Raw genomic sequence first — 13,991 nt, forward strand, 5'->3', positions numbered from 1 at the left:
TTAAGGGATACTAATTCAGCTTTCATCTCTTGTAATTTAGCTGTCATATTTGCCACTTGAGACTTCATATCTGAAAGCTCCTCACCCACAACGCTGCGAAATTCTTCCAATCCAATTTTTTTAGGCTGTGGATTCCGGGTTGTTCGTTTGGCAATTTCTTCCTGAGCCGACGCTGAGGTTTGAGCTGCAGCAGAGGCTTCCATCTGTCTTGATTCTTCTTCTTCCACGGGTCTTGTTTTACCCGTTCCTTTTTTAACGGTTTTTAACGGGGGGGTGCGACTTGTCGACATTTACTTTTAAAAGTCGCGATCTGATGACGTCACCCACCCTTCGTTGAAAATTGCCGGTAAGTTGCAACGGGCCCGACCCGTTCCTCTCTTCCTAGATCGGAATGTTCACGGAGCTAGTTGGCGTGCGACTTGCTCAGTCCATAACGCCACCGGAGTGCCTGCTGCAGTCCAAAAGCCCCTGTGCTGCCACAAGGCACCAAAATCATATCATATCATATCATATCATATATATACAGCCGGAAACAGGCCTTTTCGGCCCACCAAGTCCGTGCCGCCCAGCGATCCCCGTACATTAACACTATCCTACACCCACTAGGGACAATTTTTACATTTACCCAGCCAATTAACCTACATACCTGTACGTCTTTGGAGTGTGGGAGGAAACCGAAGATCTCGGAGAAAACCCACGCAGGTCACGGGGAGAACGTACAAACTCCTTACAGTGCAGCACCCGTAGTCAGGATCGAACCTGAGTCTCCGGCGCTGCATTCGCTGTAAAGCAGCAACCCTACCGCTGCGCTACCGTGCCGCCCATGTGCAACTCCAAAGGCATATCGTGAGTCGGTATAAATATTAGCACGTTGGTCAGCGCATAGATGGCAGGCCCGCGCGAGGGCAAATAATTCAACCTGCTGGGCAGCATGAGGTGTACTGAAAAAGGCTAGGGTGGGCGGTATCCTCAATCTCTAGCGCCGATCGTGCGGATTCTTGTTCGTGGCGCAACCTAACCCTTTCACCAACGGTTGTCTGGGACCTATCCATATTCCCTGATGCTGCCTCATAATCGGGGGGGTAGTCCCCAATATTCTGGTGGGAGGGTAGAACCGGGACTGGCACCACCGCAGCCGGTGGCTCTGCCTGTGGGGCTGTGGGGATCGGACACGTCCAGGGTTCCTCGTCACCCTCGGATTCCTGATTACCTAATATAGCCGCTATGCCTTCCAGTGGTTCGGACTGACTTTTGTTGTTGTTAGGCGGGATATATCCCTTTGGTACCGGGTTTAAATTCATCTCGAGCTCGGGTATCACGGTCAAGTCTTAGATCATACACCTTACATTCCGCTTGCAAAATATCGCATGTTTTCGGTATTTCCAACCTATCACACACTGATATCCCACTACTACTTGCATTTTCCCTCCAACTTCGCTCCCTCGACTCCTGATGGCGCTTCTGCACCCCCTCTTTGATAGTCTCTACATTCCATGTACCTCCTACTGGCCAGGCCTCGTTTCCCAATCTTTTCATTAACGAAGCAAATAAATAAATAACACATGTGTTGTACCGGGGCACCGCCATCACTCTTATCCAAAGACTGTCCCATATGTCTGATTGCCAATTACCTGAAAATATGTTACCAATAAATACTACCAATAAATATTACCAATAAATATTAATTGCACCCAGACCAAGACAATGACAACAAGAGTGACCGCCCCTTACCTTCCAAATCCGGAACCTTATCCTTATCCTTATCCTTTTCCTTATCGGTTCGTCCGTGAATCTCAGTTGAACACGAAATCAACCCCAAACGAGGGACTTCAGTGTCTGAAAAACGTCAACGTCCGGGGTCTCGAACAACGGTCGAGAAGTGCAATCTGTCCCCTTCGGACGTGTTTCAGCCACCGATGCCGCTTAGTCGTTCGTGGTTGACGGTGCCAAAGAGATCCTGCCGACTACGCCAAATGTTGTAGTCTGTGGCCTATTAGAAAAAAACAGGCAGACAACCGAATTCGTTTAACCTCTTTATTCTACTCACCCAGGTGGGAGAGAGTCTAGAAATCGGAGCGTTTAGAAACGCTTAGGAAGCTAGTGTAGTCTCTCTCCTCGAATGCTAACAATTACACATATTTATACCCGAAATACATGTGCCAGTACATTTCCTGTTGCTACCTTATATGGCAAGTTTTACAATGTCCAATAAATCTTTATGTGTCTTTCGGGACCTCCGTGTCCGTTGTGTCCATCGTGACCTCTTCTTTCTTGGGAACAAAGGGCAGTCCATATGGCAAGTTGTTCTTCTTAACACTTCAAAGGATGGCTAACCATCAAAGCCTTAAAGCCAGTTGCCCATATCAAAGGATACCCTTAGCCATAAACAGGATGTCCTGGCAACATAATCGAGCTGGAGCTTTTACACCTTTTTTACACCCCTGCAATAAAACCCACATGGCTACGCTGAATTTGAGCCCTTACAGTAACAGCTCTACCAACTGTGCCATTGTGCTGCCAGCTGTGCCACTGTGCCATCCTTGGTCTCAAAGTTCTTCATTTGGCCATATCAGGACATAGACTTGGACAATGAATTTTAAGTGACCAAAATCCATCGGTATTGATGACTCCACTGCGAGTTGTGCCCGAGACACATGAGAATGGATCAAGATAAAACAGAATTTATTCCATTATTTGGGGTTGTGCTTTGTATGTTCTTTCTACAATGGAAAATATCATTTTAGAAATAGAACCAAATTGTAAACTCAATCTCGTTGTTTTAAATACTTGAAGGAGCATAATCAGAAAAAAGATACTTCTTATCGACTCAAACATGGCAGAAATAAGAATCAGTCCAGACTCAATGATAGGGAGCGTGTGTCTCTGCTGCTGCTGATGCTGAAAGAGATAAAGAATGGGAGTCCATCAACCTTTCAAACTCCTCCAGCATTCCTTTCATTGTCATGCACATTTCTTCGAATGGAATGAACTGAGTGAGGTATGTAGTCTTTTATAACCCTAGGGTTGTTATTTGACCTACGATCAATTTCTGAAAGTATTCTATTAGAAATGATTAGCAGAATTATCAATGGTTACTTATCAAAATATTTTTAAATAGGCCATTATAGGGACACAGGGATTGGTCCAGGCCATCGAACCCTCTGATTGGTAGACCGGGTGAGGTGGTACGCAGGTAAAGGGAACGAGGCAGTCTCGTTTAGTCCTCCAGTGGAGACAGTAAGATTTATGGTTGTCTGTCATTTGATGCGTTGATTGTCACGGTTGTTAATGTTATAATAAACGTCTACCTCAACGTATTTCGCCTACGACTCGCCATAGTGGTGACCCTGACGTGATCACAGATCACCAAGATGTCCCAACGGGAGGCATCGACGCCAAACGCAGTTGGCGTTCATCTGCCCCCGTTCTGGGCCCACCAACCACGCCTGTGGTTCGCTCAAGCGGAGGCACAGTTCCACCTCCGGGGAATACAGGAGGACGCGACCCGGTTCTACCACCTACTGAGCGTCCTGCCGTCGGAAACGTCCGCACGGGTCGCGCAGTACGTCACCGACCCGCCAGAAACTGATAAGTATGCGGGCCTCAAGTCGCTGCTGCTGAAAACCTTCGGGCGCAGCCAACAACAGCGGGCCAGCACACTCCTGCACTTACCTGCGGTCGGTCCTCGAGCACACTCCTGCACTTACCTGCCGTTGGTCCTCATGACGGAGATGATGACTCTAGCGGGAGAACACACCAAATGCCTCATGTTCGAGGAGGCATTCCGCGAAAAGATGCCAGAGGACGTCCGCGTAGTCTTAGCAGACGTTACTTTCGGGGACCCGATGGATTTCGTAGAAAAGGCGGGTGCACTGGTCGCGGCAAAGGCGAGGCGCCCCGGGTCAGTAAATTGGGTTTCAACACAGGTGAGCGACCGACCGCGCGGCCAAGATGGCGCCCATCCGCCCGCCACTTTTCAAAAAGCCCGCAAAGCTGCTACGTCGACGGCGGCCATTTTGAAACAGGCCCGCGACACAGAAACACACCAGTGCGGCTGGTGTTTCTTTCATAGAAGATGGGGAGCAGTGGCACGCAACTGTAGAAGCCCCTGCACGTTCTCGGGAAATGCCTCGGCCGATCAAATGTAGAGGCAATCTCGATCGGCCAGAACCATCGCCTCTACCTGGCGGAGCAACATACGGGTACCGTTTTCCTCGTGGACACCGGGGCGATCGTCAGCATTGTGCCTCCATCCTGCCAAGAAGCGCGATCAGGTAAGACCGGCCCCCCACTCATTGTGGTCAACGGCAGCCCTGTCCGTACCTACGGAACACGGGACATGTCCCTGTCCTTTGGTTCCAGGACCTACAACTGGACTTTCATCATCGCAGATGTAGGACAGGCAATCCTGGGCGCGGATTTCCTTTGGGCTTTCTCGTTAATCCCTGACGTCCGCGGGAAGGCTCTGCAGCCGTCGTCCAGTAGCGTTGACCCCCCCGCTCCTTCGGTTTCCGTGTCATTCACCCCGACCATCCAGGCCGTCACTACGACCTCCGACCCGTTTGCTGCGATACTCGCTGATTTCCCGGAGCTCCTAGTCCAGCGATTCAACACACCTGCTGCCAAGCACGGAGTCGTACACTTCATCCCCACGGAGGGACCGCCTGTTTTTGCCCGAGCCCGACGCCTACCCCCCGATAAGCTGGCAGTCGCTCGCGAAGAGTTCCTCACTTTGGAACGACTGGGGATCATACGCCCGTCAGACAGCCCGTGGGCCTCACTGTTACACATGGTCCCAAAAGCATCTGGGGGGTGGAGACCATGTGGCGATTACCGACGCCTGAACGCCATCACCACGGCTGACCGATACCCGATCCCGCATATTCAGGATTTTTCGGCCAGCCTAGAGGGTGCCACGGTTTTCTCAAAACTGGACTTAATCCGAGGGTATCACCAGATCCCGGTTCGCCCCGCAGACATTCCTAACACCGCCACAATCACCCCGTTCGGGCTTTTCGAGTGGCTGCGGATGCCTTTCGGCCTCAAAAACGCCGCCCAGGCGTTCCAACGCCTTATGGTTCATGTGGGTCGGGGTATGCCTTTTGTATTCATATATCTCGACGATATTCTCGTGGCAAGTCGGTCGGCTCACGAACACCGGTCCCACCTGCGCTCCATATTCCAAAGGTTGCAGGACCACGGTCTGATCCTACACCCGTCCAAATGCCAATTCGGACTATCCTCAATAGATTTCCTGGGCCATCGGATCACACAGGCAGGTGCCGTTCCCTTGCCCGAGAAGGTGGCTGCTATCCGCTCCTTCCCCCGCCCCGACACAATCAAAGGGTTACAAGAGTTTGTAGGGATGGTAAACTTTTACCACCGCTTCGTCCCGGCAGCAGCCCGGATCATGCGCCCCCTTTTCCAATGCCTCGCGGGTAGCCCCACCGAGCTCGTGTGGTCCCCTGCTACCGACACGGCTTTCGCAGCAGCCAAGCTGGCCCTCGCGAACGCCACCATGCTCGTCCACCCGCGCACCTCTGCCCCCACTGCCCTCACCGTCGATGCCTCCGACGTGGCGGTGGGGGGCGTCTTAGAACAGCAGGTTAACGGCTTCTGGCACCCTTTGGCCTTTTTCAGCCGCCAGCTTACTCGCCCCGAGATAGCTTACAGTGCCTTTGATCTGGAACTCCTGGCCCTCTACCTGGCGATCTGTCATTTTCGCTATTTTTCGTCGCTTTTTCGTGGCTTTCACTGACCACAAGCCACTGACGTTTGCTTTTTCGAAGATTTCCGATCCGTGGTCGGCCCGCCAGCAGCGACACCTCACTTAAGTTTCGGAATTTACCACCGACGTTCGGCACATTGCGGGAAAACTAAACGCCGTCGCGGATGCCCTGTCCAGACCGGCGGTTTCCCCGGTTGCCGAGGTAAGTTCCGGGGTGGATTTCCAGGAGCTCGCGGAGGCTCAGCGCCTGGAGGACACCCCATCCCTGTACCTCCACACCACCTCAGGGTTGCGGTTGGCACAAGTAGCCTGTGGTCCCACGCGTACTAAACTCTGGTGCGACGTTTCCCTGCCGCGCACCCGCCCGGTAGTACCCACTTCCATGCGGCGCCAGGTTTTCGACACTATTCACGGCCTGGCACACCCGTCCATACGGGCCACTTCGGCTCTGATTGCGGCTCGATTTGTCTGGCACGGGCTGCGGCAGCAGGTGGCCTCCTGGGCCCGCTCCTGCATTCCGTGCCAAACCTCCAAGGTCCACCGACACACTCGGCCCACCGTCCAGCAGTTCACGATCCCCGCAGTCCGATTCCTCCACATCCATGTAGATCTCGTTGGCCCGTTACCCCACTCCAGGGGCTACACCCACCTCCTCACGGTAGTCGAGCGGTTCACCCGGTGGCCAGAGGCGCTCCCGTTGTCCGACATCTCAGCAGCCTCCTGCGCGCGGGCTCTGGCGCTAAATTGGATTGCCCGTTTCGGCGTCCCAGACGTCATCACTACCGACCGGGGCGTCCAATTCACCTCATCCCTGTGGGTGGCTCTGACCCAGCTGTGCGGGTCCCGGTTACAACAAACCACCGCATATCACCCCCAGGCCAACGGGATGGTGGAACGGTTCCACAGGCAGCTTAAAGCCTCACTCACTGCCCGCCTGTCCGGCCCCGACTGGACCGACCAGCTCCCATGGGTTCTCCTGGGTATCCGCACAGCTCCAAAGCACGATCTCGGAGCTTCCTCGGCAGACCTGGTCTATGGCTCGCCCCTGCGGGTACCAGGCGACGTTCTCCCCCAATGCTCCACCCCCCCTCCCTCCACGACAGCACTCTTAGTTGCACTCCGAGCGCGGGTGGGGTCCCTGGCCCCGGTCCCTGCTTCTCGTCACGGGGATCCCCCTTCACACGTCCCGCCGGCTTTGGGCGACTGCGAGTTCGTTTTCCGGCGCATAGATGCCCACCGCCCCCCTTTCCGACCAGTTTACCAGGGTCCGTTCAGGGTAGTGAAGAGAGGCACAGTCACCTTCACGTTAGAAGTGGGTACAAGACAAGAGGTCGTCTCGGTATCCCGCCTTAAGCCTGCCTATTTGGACCCAGACCAGCCCGTCACAGCGGCTCAACCTCCTCGCAGAGGCCGCCCTCCGGCCGCGGCTCCTCTATAGCAGTTTCCCCCCTCGCTGCCCCCATTCGGGACCCTGCTTCCCCCGGTCTCCTTGCCACTGCCCCCTCTGGCTCCGGCAGTTTCCCCTCCTCCCGCGGTGCCGGTTTCCCCGTCCCCACCCCCGGCAGGGCCCCCCTCTCCTCTCCGCACCCGCTCCGGTCGGGTGGTCCGGGCACCTGCCCGGTACCGCACCGAGGGTTCTGGGGGGGGGGTCATGTAGGGACACAGGGATTGGTCCAGGCCATCGAACCCTCTGATTGGTAGACCAGGTGAGGTGGTACGCAGGTAAAGGGAACGAGGCAGTCTCGTTTAGTCCTCCAGCGGAGACAGTAAGATTTATGGTTGTCTGTCGTTTGATGCGTTGATTGTCACGGTTGTTAATGTTATAATAAACGTCTACCTCAACGTAATTCGCCTACGACTCGCCATACCATCTTCAAAACATACTTAGGGTTGAGGTGCCATGTTTATATGCGGTACACGCCATCGAACAAGCAAGGTACTGACAAAACATAAAGTGCTGGAGGAACTCAGCTGGTCAGGCAGCTTCTGTGGAGGAAATGGACTGGCGACGTTTTGGACTGAAGCAGGGTCCCAACCTGAAACGGCACGTCTATTCCCTCCACAGACGCTGCCTGACCCGTTGAGTTTCTTCAGCACTTTGAATTTTACTCAGAAAACTGGAAGAATATTGATTAGTTCCCAGGAAAGATCTGAACTTTGTATTGTTCTCTTGTTCTTAGGTTTTCGAGAAAGTATCCTTCTTGTCTTTAACAGGTTGCAATTGTGAACAATTGTCTTTAGACCTGGATAAGATATTACTAGGTGTATAAAAGCACAATTAGATTGTTAAAATTTCTCATTATGATGGTGGACGTGCTTTGGTACTTGCACAAAATACCTGGATTGTGCTTTGCATCAACTTTGGTAATTTAAATGATTGTCTTTGTAGCACAGATAATTGCTAATGTCATGGAAAATTTGCCTATTTTTTTCAGAGAGATCTTTGGTGAGAATTTAACACTGTGTGGCAATTGAACACTGGAATAAAACCCTGTATGTGTTATTAGTACTCTACCACTGACTGACCAATGCTACATCCGGCTAAGCATGTAATGCAAGTCAATTTTGCTGAAGTCTGGTCTCCTCCAGCTATGCATACCAGTATAATGCTGATATAATTCATCATTACCTGACTTATTTGAAAGTTACCTTTAATTCAGATTGCCCTATCTGCCTTGGGTAGAAGTACTAATTGTGTTGCCCAATTGCGGTGCATTACTTTGATCAAAAGTATATTTCCTTTTATATATTTTCACGGGAACTTTTCTTCCACTTAGCTCTTCAAGGTATCAGCCTTGAATTGTGAAAGAGTCTTTAGATATTGGGCTTAAACTGTGTGTATGTGCCATACTGTGTATGTACGGCACAGTGGAGCAGTGGTAGAGTTGCTGCCTTGCAGTACCCTGTTTCGATCCTGTACGGATGCTGTTTGTGTGGAGTTTGTACGTTCTCCCTGTGACCACGTGGGTTTTCTCCGGTTTCCTCCCACACTCCAAAGACACACAGGTTTGTAGGTTAATTGACTTCTGTACATTGTAAATTGTCCCTAGTGTGTAGGACAGTGCTAGTTACAGGATGATTGTGGTCACCGCGATCTCGGTGGGCTGAAGGGCATGTTCCCACACTGTAACTCTAAAGTCTAAAAGCTGAAAAAAGACACCTCAGTCAGTGCACTTCTTGCTCAGCCTAAATTTTATTGTTGGTCTAAAAAAATGAAATGCCATATATTACACATTGTTATAGTGGACAATCAGCAATAAAGGACACCATTAATGGACACCCCCCCAAGGTCCATTATTACGAGGATGTGCTGTATTGAAGCTCAATAAATGACTACGTTGGTAAAGTAACTTACTGGATCTAATTTATTTCAATTATAATGTAATTTAATGTCAATTGAAAATATGAATTTATATCTACAGCAGGCCTCCCAACATTTGATTTTACAAATTCATAATTTTGTTGTCCAAAATTCAGAATTTTACATCAAAATTAATAATATGGCTCCTAATGCAACTTATCAGCAACAAAAATGTATGCAAAAATGCGCATAAGCGTTGCGATACATTCAAGTGTAAAAAACGACTATTATTTCCAACAGTCTGTAGTTCTTGGACTACATGTACAATGTCAGGCCTATCATGAGTATATTCTGCTATTTATGGAAAGGTTATTGAACAGAGATATTTTTTGCAACACAAAGAAAAAATTGTTTTGTTTTGTTTTTTCTATTTTGCTTTTTCCTTACACATCCCAATTCTCTTGGTATTGAATAAAAGAACAATGGTCATAAAATGTATGACTAAGTTATGAAGAAAGAGTTGATATATGCGACTCGACTAAGCATATGGAAGGATATCGTAGCGCGAGTCTGTGACCGCGCTAACAAGGATCGAAATACAACGCATTGATATTGACTATCCGAAAACTGTTGGTAATTTCGATCACTCCTATACCATCTGGCACAGCGTTTCTCAACCTTTTTACCCTTGCGAAACCTTTGAAATAATTCTCATGTCTCGGGGAATCCCTACATGAAAATTCGTCATGTACAGCTCCTGTCCACTGACCACTAAAGCCCGTTTCACACTGGTGCCATATAGACGTCGCTAAATATATTCCCTGTGATTATTATACTTTTAAATTATATAACAGGTTGAAGACTTTATTATAATACCCAAGCATTTTCCAAGAATATGCCGTACGTGTATAATAAAATTACGAATATGAAATTAAACACAAAAATGACTCAAAAATGCATTTACATATGATTAGCAAGGATATACATTTCTGCTCTACGTTGGTTCTAGTCCTGGAGAAAACAAACCCACTAATTGCAGTAATTTAGAGTATACTATCATCTTGCTTATTGAAGTACATATTGAAGTACTTGGTGAATTCGCACATTAATTGATAATCAGCCCAAAAAGGTGGTAATTGGCTTTTCTGCTGTGTTTTATATTTTAACCCCATCTTAATTAATTGTTATAGTTATATAATCTTGCACTTAAATTTAATATTTACTCATTACATTTCCACCACTGATTTTCTGGCACTCTTGGTTCCAGAGCTTTGCTAGTTTATCCAGCCGGTCCAGGAAGTCGGCTATGGGGATAAATGTGCTGGCTCCAGCTGGGTTAGAGTTCCAGAGCCCTGGCCGAAGATTGCAAATTCAACCCACCGATCGGCCATGGAAGTCCCGATGAGGTCGAGATTGGCTGCCTTCCCCAGCCAAGGTGCCACATTTCCGGGGAGATTTCCAGGACGGTAGGATTTCTCGTGGAACCCCTAGCGGCCGAATTGACAAATTGCAATTACCGACTGTTTTCAAAAAAATGTGAGGCGAAATCGGAATGGCAGAAATGAAATAAGAAAGCGGAAACTTTCTACCAAATTCGGAAGTGTTGGGAGGAGTGCTACAGAAATTGACATCATACAGTTCTCCCAGCAGAAAAAGGACCATTATTTAGATACACTTGGAACTAATCTTTCTTTTGAATCTTTTCTTTCTAATCTCTGTTTTTTCTTGTTCAGATTTTATTGTTTGTTACATTTTTTGGCACAAAGATAGATTAAACCCAATTTCTAACCATACATTCATAATGAATAACTTAATTTACAATTGTGGACTTGATTGATCGAAAAAATATTATCTAATGTTTGGCTTGTGTTGGTCATCACTAGTTTCTACCTTGCTGACCTTAAATATGCTCCACTTTTCCCATTCCTGAGCTGCACAAGAGGTCATGGTTAAGGTTCAAGAAAGGTTTTGCAGATAATTAATGTCATTACTTACGGCAAAATATTGGAAAAACAAAACAAAAAATTAAATCTTTATAATCATCAAATAATTTACTCCTGGTCATGCTGATATTAGTCCCAAAATTACTGTCACCTCACTGAGAAAGATGGTAAAACAGTCCAGCTCCAATTTTAGCATCCAATGCTAAGAACACGTTATTCAAAGTACCAAGATTGTAAAAATTAGTTCACTTTATAAGATATTTGCTAAAAATGCCAAAGCTCATGTTAAAGCATACATACAAGGATAAACTAATCGCCAAATCAGGCTTTGTGTTTTCTTGGACTTTGTCGTGTTTCTTGGATTTATTTCTTTTATAGCATCTAGAGAATGGAAAAAGAAAAAAGTACAGTAGTTATTTTCCACATGCATGGGTAACCATTCCACAACATGCCCTAAACATAAATAAATGTGATTTTTCATCTTAAAATGTTTGTTATTCACATTATTAAGTGAATTACAGCATCCTTAATTGACCTGCAAGTGCCTTAGGGAACCATTATTCCTTATCGGGTGTTACGAAGACCTTGTAAGGAATGTAGTAACCTATAGGTTACTCAAAGGTTTCTTGCTGACAAGAAAACATGTGAGGAGGCTAGACTGTACAAGAAAGTTTTAGGATCTGTGTGCTTTTCATTTTACAAGCCTCTTTGATTTATATCTTAAATGAGGTGAGAAGAATAATAATATGAAACATTTAACAAATTTTGAGATTTGAATTTGCAATTTTATACCTTTTTATTAATAGGATAATTGTACTTGCTGCTATTCATAAAGTCTTAAAATGTGAAGAAAATATCTCAGTAAATACAGGACGTCTAAAAAAAAGTTTGTTGTTTCTGAAAAGTTGTTTTTGTGTCTCGCTGTGCAGTCGAATATGTTTCAATCACATGAATGCAGAGTATTATTTTTCAGTTGCATGAAATATTTAGATGAACCTGTGAATGACACAATCTGAAAATCGTATCACTCCACAACTGCTGTCATCTGAGCCCACCAGGTTTAATGAGGGTGGTGGCAAGGTGGAGAAAAGGGTGGGAGGGCAATGCTATTGACAGGATGGATGCAACTACTGGGGAGTTGGTGATGACAATTAGAGACCAGTAGCTGCTGTGGATTCAGGAGAGGAACTTTTACATTACTGTTAAGATGCATTATATACATTGGGGCATCTCAAGTGAAAAGCTAAACCTGCAGATGTTTAAAATCTGAAATGAAAAAGAAAATGATATAAATACTTTGCAGGTTAGACAGCTACTGTGCAAAGAGAAACAGTTGTTGGCTCAGTACATGATGAAATTTAGTTTAGTTTAATATATTATTATCATGTACCGAGAAAATCTTTTGTTTGTGTACCATCCAGTCAAACAAAAGATGATACATGAATACAATCAAGCTATCCATAGTGCACAGATAAAGGACAAAGGGTACAACATTTAATGCAAATATATAAAGATAATTTGTAAGCATTGTATTATCACAACAGTCAAAGCAAGTTGTTGTCTTTTGGTCTTTTTAAAATTGAGATGGATGGCAATATTGCAGTAAAGTAAATAATGGCAAGACTCTAAATGATCCACAAATTTCTTATTATAACAAGGAAAGCAACGAAAATCAGGGGTTATTTTGTCAAGGGTTATGGGGAGAAGGCAGGAGCATGGAGTTGAGAGGGAAAGATAGATCAGCCATGATTGAATGGCAGAGTAGACATGATGGGCCGAATGGTCTAATTCTGCTCCTACAACTTATGAACTAATGAACAATTGCTGGTTTATATCAAAGATTGACACAAATTGTTGGAGTACACTTAACTCAGTGGGTCAGGCAGCATGATTTCAAATATTAACTCGACTTCTCTCTCCACAAATGCTGCCTGATAGCTGATTTTTTCCCCGAAATTTCCATTTACATTAAAGGCAGACCAGAATGACAAGGCAACTTGCATTTTTTCAGTTTGAACCTCAAAACATCAGTGATACATTCAATGAGCCTCACAGCCCAACAGTACCCAATGATAATTAGTGCATTTGTGCAAAAATGACTGGATTCCATTTTTTTCCACATGGTTCCGTCAGATCTACAGCCCCAGCAATAGAGTAATGGGGTGCACTGAGTGTAATTGGCCCATTGTTATATTGTAGGAGTCTCAACAGCCAGTGCAACAAGCTCTCACAAACACCAATTAATGATCATCAACTAATTTATTTTTGGGGAATAAATATTGTCCTGAAATAGACATTACTGATTGTTTCGAGGAAAGTCTATTAAAACGAATGTTGCAAAGTATGCACCAAGAGAGACTGCACACATGCACTTTACCTTTCGCATAGCATCTTGTTGCAGGAATCCTTGGAATGAGTTCAAGATTCATCATGACTTAAACATTGCATACCTGACTGCCAAATGATGTTTTCATTATGCAATATATCATTGAAGATACAACTGTCAAGATTTTCATTACTTTCCTTGTTGTAATAAGAATATTTGGGATCATTTAGAGTCTTAGTTTTATTTCTTCTACTGCAATATTACCATGCATCGCAATTTAAAAAAGACCAAAAGACAACAATTTGCTTTGCCTGTTCTGATAATTCAATGCATACCAAATAGCATGTTTACATAGAAACATAGAAAATAGGTGTAGGAGGAGGCCATTCGGCCCTTCGAGCCAGCACCGCCATTCATTGTGATCATGGCTGATCGTCCGTTTAGTTTTTTGTTTTTTTTCATTGTTAAATAAATTTGTAAAAGAAAATGCTTAGATTAGTTTAACCAAAAAACAGATGTCTGTGCTTTAGAAATGCAGTGTTTCAATTGACTATGTTGGAGGGTTCAATGGTACTTTATTTGTCACATGTACCGAGGTACAGTGAAATTTTATTGTCACATGTACCAAGGTACATGGTACCTTGTTTTGCATGCTTTGTTTTGCATGCTATCCAAACAGCTCAGATATACTGT

The 13,991-nt window shown here is 46.1% G+C and overlaps 1 protein-coding gene across 2 annotated transcripts in view; it reads left to right on the forward strand.

Moving 5' to 3' along the window:
- The window catches only part of LOC144595959 (cytoplasmic dynein 1 intermediate chain 2-like), a 161,395-nt gene that overhangs the window by 9,408 nt on the left and 137,996 nt on the right, over nucleotides 1–13,991 (forward strand). For both annotated transcript variants that reach the window (XM_078403941.1, XM_078403943.1), the window contains exon 2: nucleotides 10,297–10,495. In XM_078403941.1, coding sequence (XP_078260067.1) covers nucleotides 10,419–10,495 — 77 coding nt within the window. In that variant the 5' untranslated portion in view covers nucleotides 10,297–10,418. The remainder of the gene's footprint in view (nucleotides 1–10,296; nucleotides 10,496–13,991) is intronic.

Source organism: Rhinoraja longicauda, chromosome 8 (genome assembly GCF_053455715.1).
Source record: "Rhinoraja longicauda isolate Sanriku21f chromosome 8, sRhiLon1.1, whole genome shotgun sequence".
NCBI classification, from domain to species: domain Eukaryota; kingdom Metazoa; phylum Chordata; class Chondrichthyes; order Rajiformes; family Arhynchobatidae; genus Rhinoraja; species Rhinoraja longicauda.